The sequence below is a fragment of the Denticeps clupeoides genome, chromosome 6 (genome assembly GCF_900700375.1).
Source record: "Denticeps clupeoides chromosome 6, fDenClu1.1, whole genome shotgun sequence".
Taxonomy (NCBI): Eukaryota; Metazoa; Chordata; class Actinopteri; order Clupeiformes; family Denticipitidae; genus Denticeps; species Denticeps clupeoides.
In genome coordinates this window covers 9,141,998-9,161,946 of record NC_041712.1, presented here as the reverse complement: position 1 = coordinate 9,161,946, position 19,949 = coordinate 9,141,998, and the positions used below count along the sequence as shown (strand labels likewise).

General features: G+C 42.0%; 1 protein-coding gene across 1 annotated transcript in view; it reads left to right on the top strand.

Moving 5' to 3' along the window:
• Positions 1-18,772, top strand: part of pcxa (pyruvate carboxylase a) — a 97,840-nt gene extending 79,068 nt beyond the window's left edge. The window contains exons 12-21 of the mRNA XM_028982210.1: positions 845-934; positions 1,994-2,215; positions 2,878-3,034; positions 4,385-4,625; positions 5,200-5,449; positions 10,073-10,317; positions 13,845-14,024; positions 15,435-15,683; positions 15,857-15,997; positions 16,293-18,772. Coding sequence (XP_028838043.1) covers positions 845-934; positions 1,994-2,215; positions 2,878-3,034; positions 4,385-4,625; positions 5,200-5,449; positions 10,073-10,317; positions 13,845-14,024; positions 15,435-15,683; positions 15,857-15,997; positions 16,293-16,544 — 2,027 coding nt within the window. The 3' untranslated portion in view covers positions 16,545-18,772. The remainder of the gene's footprint in view (positions 1-844; positions 935-1,993; positions 2,216-2,877; positions 3,035-4,384; positions 4,626-5,199; positions 5,450-10,072; positions 10,318-13,844; positions 14,025-15,434; positions 15,684-15,856; positions 15,998-16,292) is intronic.
• The last annotated feature ends 1,177 nt before the right edge of the window (positions 18,773-19,949 follow it).

Sequence of the window (19,949 nt, the reverse complement as noted above, 5' to 3'; positions counted from 1 at the left end):
TGACACACACACACACACACACACACATGCACACATGCACTTAATATAATCTACAGTATAGAGCCCTGCCAATTAACAAAAATGTTTTCTGTCTGATAAAAAAAAAAGTTCTGTCTGTTCAAATAACGTTTTTATTTATTGTCTTTTTTTTGGTCAAGTAGCCACAAAATTTTAGGCTGCAACAATCCCCTAAAACCTACGAAATCCTGGAAGGACTCATAGCAATAATAAATATGGAGAGTGTGACTGGTGAAGTGATAAAATGGATCCCCGTTTCAATTTTTTTATTATCCTTCTATGAAATAATGTTTTATCAATCAAATCAATCATTTTTTTTATACAGTGCTTTTTACAATGTACACAGTCACTAAGGGCCTAACAATAGAACAGTGCTCAGGGCATCTAGTGAGCAGACCAAAGGCAAAAGTGGAAAGGAGGAGATCTTGTTGTAATTTTTCTTATGCATTGAAGACACTTGATTTCAGTAGATGTATGCATTTTTCTATTTGCTATGGCCCAGCCCTGTTGTCCAGACATGCCTGTTCTGGTAGATTAGTGCCCCAGTATGACACTGTGTTGATTCTTCCAATTTATTAGGTGGTAGCTGTTCAGGCACACACAGAGTGGTTCTCAAAGAGCCTTTATCTTTCTCATTGACTTTTCAACTGGCAGTAAAGGTCACGCCGCTGCCATCGGCTGTTCCTGCTTTAGTGGCGTGAGGTGCTGTGCCTATTAGAGCGGACCCTGCTGCTCTCAACGGCACAGCTTCATTACATCTCCATTAAGGCCACTGCTGTAAGTCCACGTGTTCTTGTTTTTTCCCCCTCCCCCTCTGGTCTCCCAGGTCATGTGATGGTGAATGGTCCAACCACTCCGATCCCTGTTAAGGCCAAGCCCTCCTCCATCGACCCAGTCATTCCTCAAGTGCCACTTGGTAAGGCTGGAGCTCATCCTTGTCTCCACTGCTCACTCCTGCTTCAGTGTGAGATTATGTGTACTATCTGACACAACATATACTGGGTCACAGGATGCAGGTGTGTGTGTGTGTGTGTGTGTGTGTGTGTGTGTGTGTGTGTGTGTGTGTGTGTGTGTGTGTGTGTGTGTGTGTGTGTGTGCAAGAGAGACACACATGCCTTTCAACACTGCAATGGAAAGAGGAGATCTAAGCACTAAAACGTCCCCCTGTGTCTGTCTGTTGGGACACTATGCCCTTATAAATGATACCTAGTAAAATTGTCAGATTCACTTTAATTAGCTTATATGCTCTCAAGTGTGTGTGTGTGTGTGTGTGTGTGTGTGTTTATTTCAGTTTTATCTTTATTCTTGTACCTAGAGGAACCCAATCAGGCATTTTTACTGGAGCCAATTAATCAAATTAATGAACCCAAATTTATCCAGCGAGTATCTCATCTACATTTTACTAATTATTGCCAGGAATTATATTTTGTGGTTTCCATTATGCAGAGCATACCGCATTAAGCATTAGCTCCACTTTCAGCTGTTGATGTTTTTAATTGGCTTGATGACCTCAGCAGAAGCTGAGCTGGTGGTGCACCTCCTGAGACAAGATTTCCAGATTAGCTGTGCAAAAAATCTCATTGAAACGCTGATAATGTGCTGGTCTTTCTGATGAGCTGTGTCCCTTATGTGTGTTGATTGGGTTTGGGAGTTTTGTGGGGCATGAAGTTATATGAAGGTGTGCTTTGTGTTACCTATCCGTGATAGTTATTCAAATATTCATGTGCCATGGGTTTTATGTGTGCATGCTTAATATACATAGACATCAACATGAAAGGTATTGGCAGCTGAGGTGAATAACTTTGATTATTACAGTGGTATTTCTTTAATAAGTGTTTATTCACTTTGACAAGGTTGTTTAAAACTAAAGTGAGGAACATCTCTCTTCCAAATCTTTTTCATGCCCTGGTCAACATGTTTTTGTGTAATATGGTGCACAGCTATACTTAACATTGTTCTATCTGTGCATGTACAGGACAGCCACCTGTGGGCTTCAGGGATGTGCTGTTGCGTGAGGGTCCAGAGGGATTTGCACGGGCTGTTCGGGCCCATCCTGGGCTTCTGCTGATGGACACAACCATGAGAGACGCCCACCAGTCCCTGCTGGCCACCCGTGTCCGGACCCACGACCTCAAACATATTGCCCCATTTGTTGCACATAACTTCAGCAACTTGTTCAGTGTGGAGAACTGGGGGGGTGAGATTTCAAATGTTTAAGAAGTGAATTAATCTAGAGTCCTCCTCTCCATCCTTCCTTTTTATTTTGCATGTGTGTGCCATTGTCTCCACTGTTTTTTGTTGTTGTTTTACTCACGCCACCATTTCATGTTGCCTAAAAGACAGAGGAATGGAAAGGAGATGGATTGTGACCTTTACGGTTGTCCCCCCTGCTCCAGCCAATTCTTTTTCATTAGAAAGAGGGAAACCGTGGGTGGCCCCAGCTGAGCTCTTGCATTCTGTGTTACTAGGGCTGGGCAGAACTGCAGGTCCTGGGTCAGGATGTGCTCAGGCGTCGAACTCAGGCCTGGCTGTATAAACAGTACACCTGCCTGGGGTTTCATTTAAAGGTCGCATGTGCAGCTTGATAGGTCATCTTTGCCTAACCGAAGAAATTGAGTGAGGGAGGTTGGGTTTTGCCCATAGGGGTGGACGTCTATTTCACAGTACTGAGACTGTGAACTTTGCCAGTGGTCGTGAGGTCTGGGTCAGCCTTTGGAGAGTCCACATGGGAGTTCTTAACCTGATTCACAGAAACTTATTGATTTGTATAGGATGACCTTCCAAGTAAATGAAAAAGTAATTCAACCTGAAATGAACCACAGCTCTAATTCTCTCTCTTTCTGTATCACCCCACCTCAGGAGCTACCTTTGATGTGGCAATGCGTTTCCTGTCTGAGTGCCCATGGCGTCGCCTGCAGGAGCTGAGGTCTCTCATACCCAATGTGCCGTTCCAAATGCTGCTACGAGGTGCCAACGCTGTGGGCTACACCAACTACCCCGATAACGCTGTCTACAAGTCAGTCCCCAAAAGCTGCTGCACCCAACTAACCCCATTACTTATTACTCCTTCAATCAGAAATGAGCCTTCTGGTCACCACATAGTTACCAGACAAGCTGGGTCCCAGCCCAGCTTATTAGGCACCCATGGAATGGCTCATGAACTAGCTGTATTCACCCCTTGGTCTGTTCACCAACCATGTGACCTTTCTATTAACTGGCATTGATTGACCTATATGACTTTGTTTTTAGTGTGATATAATCTCCACAAACCTTAACCAAATAAATCAATAGCTTTATCACTACAGCATGATCTTGGACAACGCATGGGATACTGGATGTGTACTCGACCTTTCAGTCATACAGACTGTAAAAAGGACATTAACAGACATTTTTGTAATTTTTTCCATTTTATTAATGCTGCTTACTTGTGTTTTGGGTTTGTCATCTTTCACTTTGATGAAAGGTTTTTGATTGCAGGTCTTTGACTACAGGTTAAGGCCTTTATGGTTGCTGTCCTTTATGGTCTCAGTATGGGCCTTAAATGATAACTCATAGCTTTAATTAGATTGTGGTGTTACAGAAATAAAAAGTCTGTTTGTGACTTAATATATTCATAATTTTCTCAGATGTCTTCAGTAGACTGTATCACATCATTTCTCTAGCTCATGTGGCACACTGTCTGTTGTCACAGCAAAAAGGGGGTTCTTCCTTCACAACCTCACATCAGTGATGGATAGAGAAAAGTAGTGATAATTAGAAACAGTATTAACTGCCACACTCTATTTATTCACCTTTCATCGTTCCATGTGGCCCCTTCCCTTCTCAAGCTGTTGGGGATGACTTAATGGCTAGTGGGAGAACTCCACAGAGCCCAGGTGCACTGAGTGAGAAGTCCTGCTCAACCTTTCCCTTCAGGCATGACCGAGGAAAAGACAACAGCATTTCACTGACTGATATGAGAGCCCTTGGAGAGAAATAGTGATTGAGGATTTGATCTGCAGAGCGCTGGAGAATCTGTGTGACGCTTGATATTTCATCATTCCTTTGTAGTCCTGTTTCACTCTGTTATTTTTTATTTTATATTACTGCACATAGTACAAAGAATGGCTGATGCATTTAACCAGAAGTGTGAAAAGGATGTGTGGAAGGATGCGATATGTACTGTATAATTGTATTAGATAAAAAAGTATATGTGCATAATGTCATATGCATTGTTGTGGTAATCTGAAATAAGCACATATACAAACCCTCTCCTGTTCTGTTCTATTATATTCTATTCTATTCTGTTCTTTTTCTGATGAGTCACATTTTTTTCCATTCGTCTGGAGTCCCGTCCTGTCCTGAAGCTGTTTTCTGCATACTGCAGGTTCTGTGAAGTTGCTAAGGAGAATGGGATGGACATTTTCCGTGTGTTCGACTCGCTCAACTACCTACCCAACATGGTCCTGGGCATGGAGGCGGCAGGTGCAGCGGGGGGTGTGGTCGAAGCAGCCATCTCATACACTGGTGATGTGTCTGACCCGATGAGGCAGAAGTACTCGCTGGACTACTACCTGAAACTGGCTGATGAACTGGTCAAGGCTGGAACACATATACTGTCTATCAAGGTGGGTATGTTATGTTTGGTACAAACGCACACATACACCCTCACATAAAACTCAATGTTTTATGCACCAACTCTATATTAGCTGTTATTTTTCACCCGTCTGCAATATTTTCTTTCTCTCCGTTTCATCACTCATTTCATTCCCGGCTTACCTTCTCCACCCCCATGTCGACATATCTGCTTTTTTCACCCTCCATTTTCACTGCAACCTTTTTCTCAATTCTGTCTCCTTCCTCTGCAACCTCTCCTAATTCCTTCCGACTGTCTTTACCATTCTCCTTCAGTTGGAGTGTTTCTATTGTCATTCTTCAAACGGATGATAAAATGCTTGTTTGCGGTCTTTGTTACTGTCTCTTTTACGTACACCTCCCTTCTCCTACCTCTCTTCACAAACTTAGTTCAGTTTGCTTAAGATGAGAGAAAAGGAGATTCAAATTCTGACATATATGGATCTTTTAGTTCATCTTTTATTTTCTAATTTTGTTGGATTGTGATAATTATTTAAATGTGAAAGTGACCAGAAAGGTGGTGTAACACTCACTTAACACTGTCCTTCCTTCCCTCTTTCGCTGTAGGACATGGCAGGTCTGCTGAAGCCTGCATCCAGCCGCCTCCTGATTGGTGCGCTACGTGACCGTTTCCCAGACATACCCATCCACGTGCACACTCACGACACAGCAGGCGCTGGGGTGGCTGCGATGCTGGCATGTGCGGAGGCCGGCGCGGACATTGTGGACGTTGCAGTCGACTCCATGGCAGGCATGACGTCTCAGCCCAGCATGGGTGCGCTGGTGGCCTGTACCAAAGGCACCAAGTATAACACAGGTGCGTCCAGCCTGTCTGCAGGCAGTCAGTAGACATTCATGTACTCAGAAGTCAAATGGCTCTTCTAATGTGGCTGCTATTAGTCTACTTCTCCACTTTGAGGCTTGATTGCACGTAGAGTTTTAGCTCATTAACAAGTTCAATGATGCCAGCTGTCCAGTTCTTTGCTGTTTTTCCGTCTCTCCATGAATTATTCTAGCACTTTTTGACACATCATATTTTCTACTTTACATTTCCAAGGCCAATGCTAGATTGAGGCTATACTACATTTTATAAATGTTACCTTGGTTTGATTACCTTTCTTTTCAGGAAGTAAATAAAATAGATTGATGAATAGATGTGGAATAGATATTTGAAGCTTTAGCTGGTACTGGGTAACATTTCATATTACAGTGTGATTGTTCAATTTAATCTGACGTTTATATTTTGATTGCATATCTCATGCTGAACACTGAAATGTGTTACTGTGCTGAATCTGATCTGCCTTACCATCTGTGATTAAGAAGGAGTGTCAAGGCTTTTTAATTCAAATAACTGTCTTAGGCTTCAATCACATAGATTTTGGTCAAGGGGCAGCTCTAATAAGTGAACATAATTTTTTTACTGTCAGTTCTTACAGGCACATCTCTCAGTCACTCTTATGACACTCTAGCCAACTGTCATTCGCCAGTAGCCACGGCCACAGGCACAGCTATCTGAAATCCACTACAGTAGATTTTTTATTCCCTACACTCACTCTCGACTGTCTCGCTGCATTGAAGGTTTATGTAACAAAGCGTGGCACTGCTCTCTTTTTCCCCTGTTTAGCTTGCCTTGTTTTCTTTGAAACAAAGCAGCAGAACTCATTTTCCAGGTCATGTGTTGAGGCCTGACTACTTATGCTATTTAACATTATAAATAAACAGTCACCAAGCATCCGTTATGCAGCTTCGATTTATCAGATAATGCAGAAAGAGCCTAACCTGACCCCCACCACCGTCTTTTTTTATTTCTTCTCCCCTCACACTCTTAATTGCTCCTTGTCTGTTTGCTCATTAGTAATTGCTTCACAATGATTTTAAACAAATAATATTTTTTACGTAACATGCTGAGAAACAGGACCAGTGTTAGGCAGCTGTTAAAGAAAAATAACATTCCAGAAATCAGCCTGGGGGGAATGGGAGAATCACAGCATGTCCAATCAGGAAGAGAAGAGAAGAGCTGAGACTGAGGGTCTGATGGTGCAGAGAGGGGAATGAAAACAGAGGAGAATGAGGGGGTCACTGATGGGGTCGGCAAGCAGCCACCCTGACTGACCTTGCTGCCCTTTAGTTAATTGTGGCTTTACAGTCATTTCACTGCTTTCACTGTGCGTGTGTGTGTGTGTGTGTGTTCACCTCTTTTGCTGCTGTTCTTTGCTTGAATTTGCTGATTCTCTGTTTATAAGCGAGATGCAGAGGTGAAGAGAGTGTGTGTGTGTGTCATGTGGAACTTCTGGTGTTAATGCATCAGCGTATTTTAAGATATAATGTTGGCTAAAATCATTCATCTTATGCTTATAGTTACCTAACACTCCTCATTTACACAACTGACTGTGGGTTTTATTGAGCTAGCACACACACATTGCCTTATGGGGACCAGACAGCTATTAGGCAAATATTACCTTTGGTTTTAACCGCAGACACCACATGTGGCCTGTAATAATGTTGCAAGATTCATACTTTTAACTTCACATGCTTATGCACAAAGTGCAACCTGGGCATAATTAACACAACTTAGTTAGAAAATTTGTTTCCCTCATTGGCAGGCCAGACATTTGACCTTATTAGTGACACACACAGAAATAAAAAAACATGCAGAAAAGACAGTAATTTAACTTTGGAGTTCAGAGATGTTTGAGGAGGTCGTCTGTATTTTTTTTTTTTTATTTATTTTTATTAAAATCCCAGTTAAGTTGTGCGATACATCTATATATGACACAAGTCCTGATGCACATGTGCTCACAGATGTGGGTTGTAAATCTGTGTGAGACGCACAGATTGAATCTTTATGTCCCTGTGGGAACATTTGCTGATCTGTGTCGTACACTGAATACACTATATTCTTGTTCAGATTGTGAGGGAGAGCAGTATGGTCTGAAATTGATGATTGCAGCATTTGACCACAATTATCACCCCCCAGGACACTCCCTCCTCCCTGTTGTAGCAGCTGTGAGAATCGATGTGGATATTAAATCACTGACAGCATGTGTGTTTCTATGGTGCAGACTGTTCCAACAGCTGCAGCTTCCTCATGACTCTTTTGTCATTGTTCCTTACCCTTCTGATGCATAGTAAAGAGAGAAAAGATGGGGAGTGGAAGGTGTATAGGCATAAATGTTTATGACCATAGTGAGTGCACTATCCAATAAGAATCCACTAAGACAGAAACTGTGAGTGTTCTTATAACTCGAAGCAATTGAGTATAGCGTAGAAGTAGAATAGATGTCTGACATGAATTTTCTGACTTTTTATAAGATATGTAGGAGCTGTTGCTGAAGCAAGCTCAGGTTTTTGGTCTTGGACCATATTTGCAACACACTCAAACGCACGGAGGGTCAATACTCCATTACAGTATATTAAAAAAGTTATATATTTTAGAACACATACAAAATAATAATTCATTATATTTTTATCTTATGCTGTACTTCTCAGTGGTAAATTTGTTATTTTGCATGTCAGCATTATAACATTTTATCATTCTATAATTATCGTAATACATGTCCATGCACAAAGAAGAAGTTCTAAATGCTGCCTTGTAATATGTAACTTGGACTGCATTAATTTTCTTTATTTTGAATATGTATCACTGTTACCTTTACACCCCAAACCTGCACAATCTCTCATATTTTCTCTTGCTGAGAGGCATTCCTCTCTTGACTAGATTCCTGTCACCACCGGTCCCCACTGTGGTGTTGTGTGGGTGTGTGACTTCAGCAGAAAGAATCAGTGCCTTCGCACTTTTTTTTTGTTTTTCATGTAAATCTCTAGATTCTTCCTCTGCAGAGGGCCACTCCCTGTTCACTCTGCAGGTTGTTGACTGGGTAATTGAGTTGCTTTGAGGCACAACATTTTACATAAATGCAGACAGTAAACTCCTATCTTCTGTCCTTTAGTAGTCTGCCTTACAATATAAGATAAAAAAATGTTTCCTGAGTGAAATTCTTTTGATCTAAAAGCATACTCAAAGCAACAAGAAAATAAGATCAGTAATAGTAGTGCAAATAATAATAATAGTGCAAATAATAATAATATGTATAATTTTTTTTACAAGGTAATAAATTACTATGTATAGTAAAATGACATTAATTTTATCAAGTGATTTGAAAAAGTGTCAGTGTTGTGGCTTAAATAGAGGGCATGTTGTGAGTGATGAAAACCAACATTCATAGCATACAGGAGGGTATAATTTCACAGTCCCATGAAAAGCCAGGCATTAATACTGATCCTGAGAAGATGATCTACAGAATGAGGAGCAGTTGTACAGTGTTATTGCCAAGGGTAAGAAGGACTTCCTGTGTCGCTCAGCTCTGCATTTGGAGGCGATGAGTCTTTTGCTCTGATGGTCCATCAGGGAGGCATGCATGGGGTGAGAGGGGTTGTCCATGATAGTTTTTTTTTTTTTTTAGCATTCTCCTCTCAGACACCTCCACCAGCACCTCACTGTAGCATATTGGCATACAGAATTTTAGAAAAACACGGATAATGTTTCTTTTGTTGATCAAGTGTGAAACATGACAGATGTGACACATTTAGTCTTTTTTCTGTCATTTTTTTTATATTATTATGAATTGTATTCAAATAGATTCATGTTCATTAAGTATTGTTGATTGTGAGAGACCTCGGGGGTCTCCCCCCTCCCTCCACCTCTCTTCCTCTGTCTCCATCTATCCTCTCTCATCTACTGGTTGTCTGTTTCCCCTCTGCTCCCCTCACTTTTTCCCCTTATCTCTTCATCAATCTTGTTTCCTTGTCTTCCCTGCCCCCCCTCGGAGGCCCCAGCATGTCTCCTTATGTCGATATGTCATACTTAAGATCTTTTGTTTGTGTGGTTGCAGAGGCTTGTTTGGTTAGTGTATTGATCGGATGTTGTCAGGTAGGTAGGTCCATGTCTTTCTGTCAAAGGCAGGCTGCGGTGACCTCTGGCTATAGGTTATTCACAGTGTAAAATGATGTAAAATATTTGACCTGTAGGTGGGGTGCCTGAACGACTGTGTGTGTGTGTGGTGTGTGTGTTGACATATTTAGCCTGTGTGTGCTGTGATATTCCCACTATTGGGCCATTAGGATCCCAGCTGTAAACGGTGGCCCTGATAGAAGTAAGTGGTGGAAAGGTGTGAGTGGAAGGAGCTTGATGATGCTCCCTTCACGTCTCCTCGTGAGACAGACCTGTCACACACAGTGAATAAATAAATAAAGAACAGTCATTATTAGACTGATGGAGACGACTCACACAGTCATTTCATTGTCATTGCTGATTAAAGACCTTTTAGCAGCTCCCTTTTCTCTGTGCCACTTCTGCATTTGGCTTTCTCTGTTCTCTGTTTTATTTATTTTTTCTCCTTTCCCTCTTCCTCTTAACATGAGGGTGACATCCCTTTTTCAGGCATCTCCCTGGAGAAGGTCTTTGATTACAGCGAGTATTGGGAGGTCACCCGCGGCCTATATGCACCCTTCGACTGCACAGCCACCATGAAGTCTGGAAACGCAGACGTGTACGAGAACGAGATCCCGGGGGGGCAATACACCAACCTGCACTTCCAGGCCCACAGCATGGGACTGGGCAACAAGTTTAAGGAGGTGAAGAAGGCCTACACTGAGGCAAACAAGCTGCTGGGGGACCTCATCAAGGTGAGCCGCCCGGACCCCAACCTGCTTGATCGGTGTTCACGGTCTTTAACTTTCGTACAATGTTGACTTTCGTTAAACCGTCTGAAATACAATGCAAACTAGACAAGAACCATTTGGAATATGTTCTCAGAAAGTGACACGTGACATGCATCAACAGTTTTCACTCAAACTTCCTGAAATTAGGGAACTTGAAGTGAGGGAAGCACTGTTACAAGGAATTAAAATGTCACACACACAGAGCATAATAAAATTTCCTTTTCTGGGCCATTTTAATAGCAGTGGGTTCTATGTTTGCTTGGTGATTTGGTGACCAAATATTTACTATAGTAGATCTCTTCTGTCCAGGTCCACAGTGTCCAGTCACAGCCATCATTCAGCCCTCGATGACTCCTGATTTAATGAAAGTGCCGAAGCTTAGAGCAGGAATTTAAAGGCCATGTGTAAATGAGGCTTATGCAAACGAGTGGCGAAGCATAATAATAAAAAATTGGTCCTCCTCATGCTCAGTGTAAATTCATACCTTATCTGGGGAGTAAAAACAGCTCCACTCTGTCGAACATCCTGTAAAGCTGTGGCAGCAAGCTGCTACCTTGGAGGGATCTAATTTTGTCTCAAAGCTGTCGCTGAATCCGAGTTCTGGTTGCGCTGTAAAGGCAAAGCAGTGGGTTTACAGCGTTGGCGAGTCTTTACCCAGGGCTGAGTTCACCTAAGCACTTAAATAAAATGTTACGCTGCTAAAATTGACTAATTAAGTGCCACTTGGGGCAAGACTTAATCCTGAACATGGAGCAATTCAAGCGCCTGCTTTTAAATTGGGGACTGGTTTGAGGAGAGTTCCCGGCCGATCATAAATGCTGCTTCCTGAAGCCTGAGGAATGGTATGATGCACATCCATAGGCGTGCTCGAGTTACTTTAGACACTAAAAGAGAGAGATCACTTTTGCATGTTCCAGTGTTATGGGTTGCGGTTAAAACACACATCACACCTGCAGCCACGAAGAGCATCATTATATACGATACTTTACCCTCCGGAGAGGCGCAGTGCTCTGTAATTGCTGCACTGGGTTTTCATATACCGTACGGCGTGCTTTTATCCGGCCCAGCCCCAGCTTTTTTTTATGTTACACACGAGTGGAGGCTAATTACAAAACGCGAGGGTGTCGCTTCCCAGCACACACCAGTCTGCTGCTGAGTGTGAAGGGCCTCAGTCCACAGGAGCCGAACGCTGTCAATAAGTCGTTTAATTACCCCTCTCACTTGTCTCCTGTCTCTTTCTATGTGTGTGTGTGTGTGTGTGTGTGTGTGTGTGTGTGAGAGAGAGGGGGGGAGCTACAGGAAGAAAAGGGAACGCATGACTTGGAGTAGGAATGCTAATCCTGTCTGTGCCACCCTGTCCTGGAGACAGATTAACTGGACGCTTTAAGCAAAAAAAGCTTATCTGTTCTGTTAGTGGCAGTGGTGTCTGATCTCCTCAATCAATGGCATCTGTGAGCGCTTGGTCTCGCCTTGCTGCCTTTCATTTTGCAGGGCGTAATTAAATGATAAAAGATAGTCGGCCCATTCTCATCTCCTCTCTTCCCCCGTTTCTCTCACTGTTAATATTGTCAATGTCGGCAGCCAGGGGGATATGGCACTGGAGGTGCCAGTGTCAGTGGCCCCACACTGCCGCTCCTCTTTTTTTTCACACTTCCCCATGCACAGATTTATTTGTCCCCTTTGGCACAGCAGTCACAGTCTCATTAAAATGATTACGACATATTGCAAAAGTAAATAATGATAAAAGATGGAACTTAAAAATAAGGTAATTTATGACTACGGCAACCATTATTTCTTCTGATGTCTACATTTTAAAAATAAATAGTGTGACAGGAAAAGAAGAGTCACAGATTTACATGTTTTATGTTTTGGTGAAATGTCACTTGTGCCCCTCTGGTTCCCACCCCTCGATAAGCATCAACTATCCATCTTCTGAACCAGCTCAGGAGAGCTGGGTTAAGGAATCAGTCCCAACAGGAGACAGCAGGTGCATGCGTGCATACACACCACCACCACCACCACCCAGTTTATTCTTAACCCCTTTACAGCAAGCCAAAGCACAAACTCAGTCACTGCCATGCTGCCTTGTTTTACTGTTTGAGAAAAAATATGTAAAAGCTAAGCTGCAATAAGTTGATTGTAGAACAATCTAATTGTAGAATGTAGACATAAAATACATTAGAGCACGTGCATTAGGAATCTGTAGAGATCTTGTTTTTTTTCTGAATTAGTTGTATTTTGTATTAATTGTACAAGCGTAAATAGGTGTGATAAATGTAATTTGGCAAACTGAAAGTGTTTGTTTCTATGAAGAGCATATGGTGCTTATTTAGTGTAGCCATTATATCCCATTATTATAATTATTGACACTTACATGTGTGGCTGAACTTTAATATATTATACCCAGCTAGAGTAGGTACAACTATAAGCATTATTGACCCAAATCAGGTTTCAGGCTACACAGTTGAATTTGAAATTTGCAATTCAATCTTAATGGACACCATTTCATATTTAGGTATGATTACCTTAATCAATTAATAGTTACAGCAGTAAAATCAGACAGTTATGCCAAATCTGTGTTTATTTTTGAAAACATTTTGCTGAAACAATCTAATTTCTGGCAACCCTGTGCCAGGTGAAATACCATGTTTAAACAATTTCTACATTATACCCTTTGATCATGTAACTACAGCATGTGAGAAAGTTATGTGCATGTATGCATGGTTGTAGGAATTATGTATAAACAGCACTCTGTTTCTGTTTTTTACCAATCCAGAAGCTTGTGAAAAAAAACTCTTTTGTCAGAATCATAATCATAAAGAATCATAAACAACAATCAGTTAAGTCGTGCACCACAGATGGTAAATACTGAGCTGGCAAGGTAATATTTCAGTAAATACCCTAAATGACAGAACCTTCTGCTGTGAAAATTAGACACGCAAAACTAATATCTGAACATTCTTCTACATTCAAGTAACTGTGGGAGTGTTCAAAATCTCAGAGCCTGGCGCCACAGAGATATAACTGATTTGCGCCCTCGTTTCTTGCAGGAATTAATCTGACACTGATGAATGGGCTCTGCTCTCAAGTGTTCCTAATGCAATTCTTCTGTTTCATACATTTTGTTTATTCTGATTGGTCATTGCGAAGCACGGCTGCTCGGCATGTGTGTTACTGAGTGTTGCTGAGTTCGAAGTCTTCACCATCTTCTGGCTTAGTGGCTTTCAGGCTCCATTTAGCGGAAATCTGCTGACGCTGTAGCTCCAGCCCTCACTTCCATATGAAGCAGTGGGATAAATTAATCTCACAAATCATTTTTTTGTAGGTGTCCTCACAAAAATATCTATTTTCAAACCATTTTTTTCCTCACTCCATCACTTTCACAAATCTCCTCATCCTCGTGTCCACTCTGTTGACTAAGAAGCAATAATACTTCTCACTCCCTCTTGATTGTCACTGTTTGAGTGCCTTTCTTTTCTCTAACCGCCCAGGTGACCCCATCCTCAAAGATCGTTGGAGACCTTGCCCAGTTCATGGTGCAGAATTCATTAACTCGGGCTGAAGTGGAGGAGAGGGCAGATGAGCTCTCCTTTCCTCTCTCTGTGGTGGAATTCCTGCAGGGACATGTTGGTATTCCACATGGAGGCTTTCCAGAGCCCTTCAGGTCCAAGGTAGTGTACTCTCAACTCGCACAACATCTCTTTTTCATGCTTTAAACCACCCAGAAACCCTTAATATCTCACCACACCTCAGAGGTCTGGTTTACCTCACCAGAAACCCTGTATTCCTGAGCACACCTCAGAGGCTGGTATACATCACCAGAAACCCTTAATCGGTAATAGTTATGATAATAGAAACAAATAAAGCTTTCATAGAAACCTTCTTATGTAACTTTTAGCATTTTGTAGAATGGCTAAGCAGCAGATACCAGTCACATTACTAACACTGCCAGAGTGAAACATCCAGTTAACCATCTTTAGACAGGTTTTTAAATGTTAATTATAATTGCTGAACTATGAAAATAAACCAACATGCTATTTAAGTATTCATCTAAACATAGAGCTTGCACCTTGGGGATGTTTTGTGCGAATGTCCTGATGACAAAAAAAAATAGTTTTTTCTTCAATTCAGTCACTCATCATTTCTCTTGGTATGTTTAAATGAGGGTCAGTCTGTTTTCTTTGTAAATGTTAAAAGCTATGCCATGAAAGAACAGCACTCCTACCTGCCCAATCATGTGTTTTGGAAATGTAGTTATTTTTCTTCTGCTGCTAGTAGTAGAATTGAGATTTTTTTTAAATGTAATTTATCTATGAGACAGACTACATACATTATTTATGTTTTTACTAATTTGCTGCTGTGTGTCTGTTTCTCTAAGTGTAAAGGTTTGCATAGTAAAACTACAGCATCTTAAGGTTTGTCGGTATGGCTCCAAGATAAATCTCTTGACAATTTAAGGCTGAATTACAGCACTGAGTGGATTATTTTAGTCAGCTACCAGCACATTAACATTCATTCAACCACGGCTGGGGTCAGAAGTTTACGTAAACTCAGTGTGGACATGAATGTTGTGGTAATTTGGGGATTTCATTTCCTTTTCAAGAATTAGCTTTAATGAAGAAGAAAAATATTTTTTTAAAAGAATGTGCAATGTTGTGCTGGGGGGAGTGTTTATCTCAATACTTTCTGTAAAATTACAGGTAATTACAGTGCTGGTTACATGACTTCATTTTACTTGCTGATATGAGTTGTGTTCATTCTTGTTTATTCTCAGAAATTGCTTTTTTAGATCTCTGTTCTGTCTACATTGACACCTTTGTTGGGAAAAGAGTAGCCACTGCAGTAGAAATGAATATGCAATAAATTAAAATATATATATACTAAAGCTGAACTATAACCTGAATGTGTTGGTTATTAACAAAAAATAAAATGTTGTGAAAATGTTAATCATCACTAATACATGTTCCTACATGGGCATGTTGTTTTGCTTATTCAATAGTTTTGTTCATTCAGTTTTCTCAGTTTTGTGAATGGGTGTTGGTGTCGAGTTGAGCTGGGATTCTGTTCCTGCTCCTCTGTAGGTTCTGAAGTCTCTGCCTCGAGTGGAGGGTCGTCCAGGAGCTTCTCTACCACCGATGGACTTCACGTCACTAGAGAACCAGCTGCGTGTGGCGCACGGAGACGATATCACCCCAGAAGATGTTATGTCGGCCGCCATGTACCCCAAGGTCTTTACAGAGTTCAAGGAGTTCAGCAATAAGTTTGGGCCGGTGGACTGCCTCAACACGCGCCTCTTCCTAGACGGGCCCAAGATCGCAGAAGAGTTTGAGGTGCGGCTGTGTTCTCTGCTGCTTGGACTAATTGATTGAAAGGATCCATTTAAAGTCTTGTTGATATCCAGATGTAATCCTATTAACCTCTCCACAACGTCCATACGATTATTTTCTAATCCTTCCATTGTCATTTTTCTGCCCACATTCCCCATCGCATCTGTCTGTCTCAGGTTGAACTGGAGAGAGGGAAGACGCTCCACATTAAGGCCCTGGCTCTTGGTGACCTAAACAAGGCCGGTCAGAGGGAGGTGTTCTTCGAACTCAACGGTCAGCTAAGATCGGTGCTGGTCAGGGATACGGTGGCCATGAAGGTACAGCCCTGTCTTCTCATTCAATCGCACCCAAGCACGCTGGCCTGGCTTCAATGCTTAAAGTGATATTAGCATATCGCAAGCCTGCAGCAAACAGTACCGTTTAGTGACTCAGACAGGGAGATTTATTAAACAAACTGCTTCTCTCCTGCCTGCCTTGTTTCATTGCTACTCCTCTCCTTTTCACACCTCATGGCTTCTTCTCTGCTCGCTTCCTTAATTTTTTTATTTCCTCATTTCTGGCCTTTGTTCTGTAACTCCATTTTTTTCCCTTTTTTTCCCCCATCCGCTCCAGGAGATGCACTTCCACCCCAAAGCCTTGAAGGATGTGCGAGGCCAGATTGGCGCCCCCATGCCGGGTAAGGTTGTGGAGGTGAAGGTCAAGCAGGGTCAGCAGGTGGAGAAGGGACAGCCCCTGTGCGTCCTGAGCGCCATGAAGATGGAAACGGTGGTCAACTCCCCCATCGCCGGCACCGTGGCCAAGGTGTACGTCAGCGCAGACAGCACCCTAGAGGGAGACGACCTCATCTTGGAGATCACCGAGTAGAGACTGTACCGTGCCGCGCCGCGCTGGAGGAGAGGGGTGTGGGAGTCGCAACGATGCAGCGTTACATGGGAATAAAAACAATGTTCCAGCCGGCCAGCCCCTTGCTCCAGGCGCAGAGCCAGAGGGAATTTTAGCTGTGAGGAGTAGGAGAGTGACATATATTTTTGTTCATTAGATGTGTTATATAAGAGCGAAATGATCAATAGGTTTATTAACACAGTGGTATTATGGGTGAAGGGGCATAATTCTATGTTTCTGTGTTGGAGAATAGCTTTCTGGAGCTGTTGCACTAATTGTCGTTTTTTTTTTCTCCTTAACAAAAGAGTAATAATCAGATTCAACTGTGATTAGTTTTAAAATATTCTGTGATGTTAATGGCCGAATGTTTTTGATCGTTAACTATTATCTAGTGCTATTAACCAGTGCACTTCCTCGTTCTGCACAGTGCTAAATCACGTGTGCGTCACCTCCATGTCTAAATGTGGGATTTTGCTGTAAATGTGTGGTTTATTGCTGATATGTACATTATGATTTATGTTCTCTGTGGTTGAAATGAGAAGTACAATGATTCTGGAAGCAATAGACCTTAAGCACATAATACATTTTTTTTTTTTTTTATCCTTCCCCTTTATTTCCTCGCGTCCCCGTCTCCTCTCGTCTAGACAGGGTGTGAATTTTACACTGCTCAGTCTTAATGCAGCTCCAGACACTGGAGCAGTTTTGACCAAAAACCTGTTTACTGAGATGAGTGTGAGCTGAGCTGGAGGATAATGGAAGTGGTCGGTCTCCCACACACACACACACACACACACACACACACACACACACACACACACACACACACACTTACCACACTTAATTAATGTTGGTTTGTGATTACGATGCATAGACATACAGTGAGATCTGGAGAATTTCAGTACTGAATGCTTGTAGTGGATATGTCTGACTAATGAAGTGTTTTTTTGTGGGTTTAATTCTGGGGTCACAGATGAACCTGGTGAGGTCTTGACAAACACAATTCGGGTCTTAACGCTGACCTTTCCAATTTAGGTCTGAATGTTTACATCAGTTCTCTCACATTCCTTTTATTTCTTTCATCTGCACCTTGTCTGTTTTCTTGTCTTGTACCACAATCAGAATATCACACATATTCACTCAATGTGAAGTCCTTGAAATGTGATTAAGGCGTCCGTTCACTGTTTCCTGTAGAGTAATCTGCTCTTTAATCCCAACTCATTATCCCGTTTGTTACTAATCCGGCCACATTAATGGCACCCCATTCAAATCCAGGCACTTTCGCAGCAGAGGAGATTTATTAGGCGCAATTAATTATGGCCATATTTGAGACATCATGGTTCTTAAGTAGCCCGAGCGGCGTTAGTCCAATCCCTCAGTAATAATCACATTAATGTCAGTCCATTTCCTGCTGCTTTGAGCCGCAACTGCGTTCTGGAGCCATTTTAAAAATGGGTTTAGCTGGAACAGTTCTTGTTTGGTCAATGTCATGTTTTATCTTTATTAATAAAAGCTTAAGAAACTTTGACCTTGATGTGGGCACTAGGAAGTACTAGAAAAGCACAAATTCCCATAACACAAAGTTGGCCTACTACTACTACTACCACATGTTCTAACTCTCTTACTGTCACTGTGTGACCAATGGTTTATTGACAATGTACAAACCTCATTATGTACTCAGTGGTGGAATTTACTGAAGATGTTGTCCTATGGTTGATACATTATGCTGAACAAAATCAGGCAACAAAATAGAGAACTTTTACAAAGCCACTGAGCTGCTGTCCTTGGCTGATTTCGGAGAAACATGACCAGATCAGTACTGTAACACAGACCAGTAGACACATACGGAAGTCTTCTAGGCTGAATTATGAACCCCACAATGATCAAAAGCAAATTCTTCACTAGAACACGAGATATAATCAAAGGTAAATGAAATGCAAAACAAAGTCACATTAAAATGCAACCATAAAAATATGGGATCAAGATAAAGGGGGTCTGTGCTAATCAGTTTTTTAGAGATGTATTAGAAATGTCGTGTTATATAGTCTTATCTTATTTCACTGCTGCAGTTTTTGTGTGAAGTTTAGCTTCTGTGTGTCTACTTTGATATCAAGAGTTATCAAAGATATGCAAATACTAATTCAGCATATCCATGTTCTTTTCTCATGTAAAAATGTTTGGGGAGGGATGATTAATAAAGCAGAATAACCGTTTTTCTTTGCCTGGCCTGGATTTTTCCCCCTTTCTCTTCTTCTTCTTTTGTTGTGCAAAAGGTTTGTAATGAGCATGTTTTCTTTTTTTTTTTTTTTGAGGCAGCCTGTTGGGACAGTGGTAAGCAGTTGCCCTTTTGACTTTTTTTTTTCTGTCCAGTAACCCTGTCCTTTGGGGCCTCAGCTGGCACACTTTCGTCCTAGGTTCAAACCGGAAATGATCAATGTCCATAATCACATCATCTGCGGCAGAAATTGGCCAGTCACTGCCCTGTCTCCAATTCACACTGGGCCGTATTGATTGGGCTGCCAGCGCCGCTCGTCCCTTCAATGGTGCAAATTATACATATGAGAGTGACAAAATGTGACGGTGGAGTGACTATCGATTGGGCCGCTTTTGAGTCCATGGTTACTGTGTGAGTCTTTACGATATTCACACACCCTGCGGTTAAAGCCAGTAGTTTCACAGGCTGCCATATGCTGCTTTCTCTCCCTGCGCATGTGATTTGCTAGAGGTGATGGATGGCTCTGTGTGTGTGTGTGTGTGTGTGTGTGTGTGTGTATGTGTGTGTGTCAGATGGAGCAGCTCCATATTGGGAGACTGCCTGGAGAGATTTGTTTGATAAGCTCCTGAGATAGCGATGCAGATATGGCTACTTTCAGGAAGAAGAATGACTAAGCAGAGAAGCTATGAACCTGGTGTATATGTGTGTGTGTGTATATATATATATGAGTGTGAGTGCGAAAGAGCAGAGGAGTCCATAGGCACCAGCTCGTCAGTCACTCGAGCGGGCAGCCTTATCAGTAGATGTTCAAATCAGTGTCTCTCACGCTTCTGCAATTCCATTTTCACTTCTATCTTGTATCTCCTCTCTACCTTGTTCTCTCTTCCCGTCTCTCTCAGTTTATTTACCTCCGTCTCTCCTAACAGACCCTCCCTTACTTACCTCTCTGTATGACGTTCGCTGTGCTTTCCCCCTGATACCATTGATACCTCCAGGTATCAATGCTGGAAGGTTCTCACTGGCTTTGGGATTTGTACTGACCTGCTATTTACAACAATTGAACTCTAAATTGTGCCTGAATATTCAGAACCGTCATAGCGCCTCAGTCAAGGACGGAAAGATGCATAATTTTGGGAAATTCTCCTCTCTGCTTTGTGGTCTCCTCTCCTTCTCAT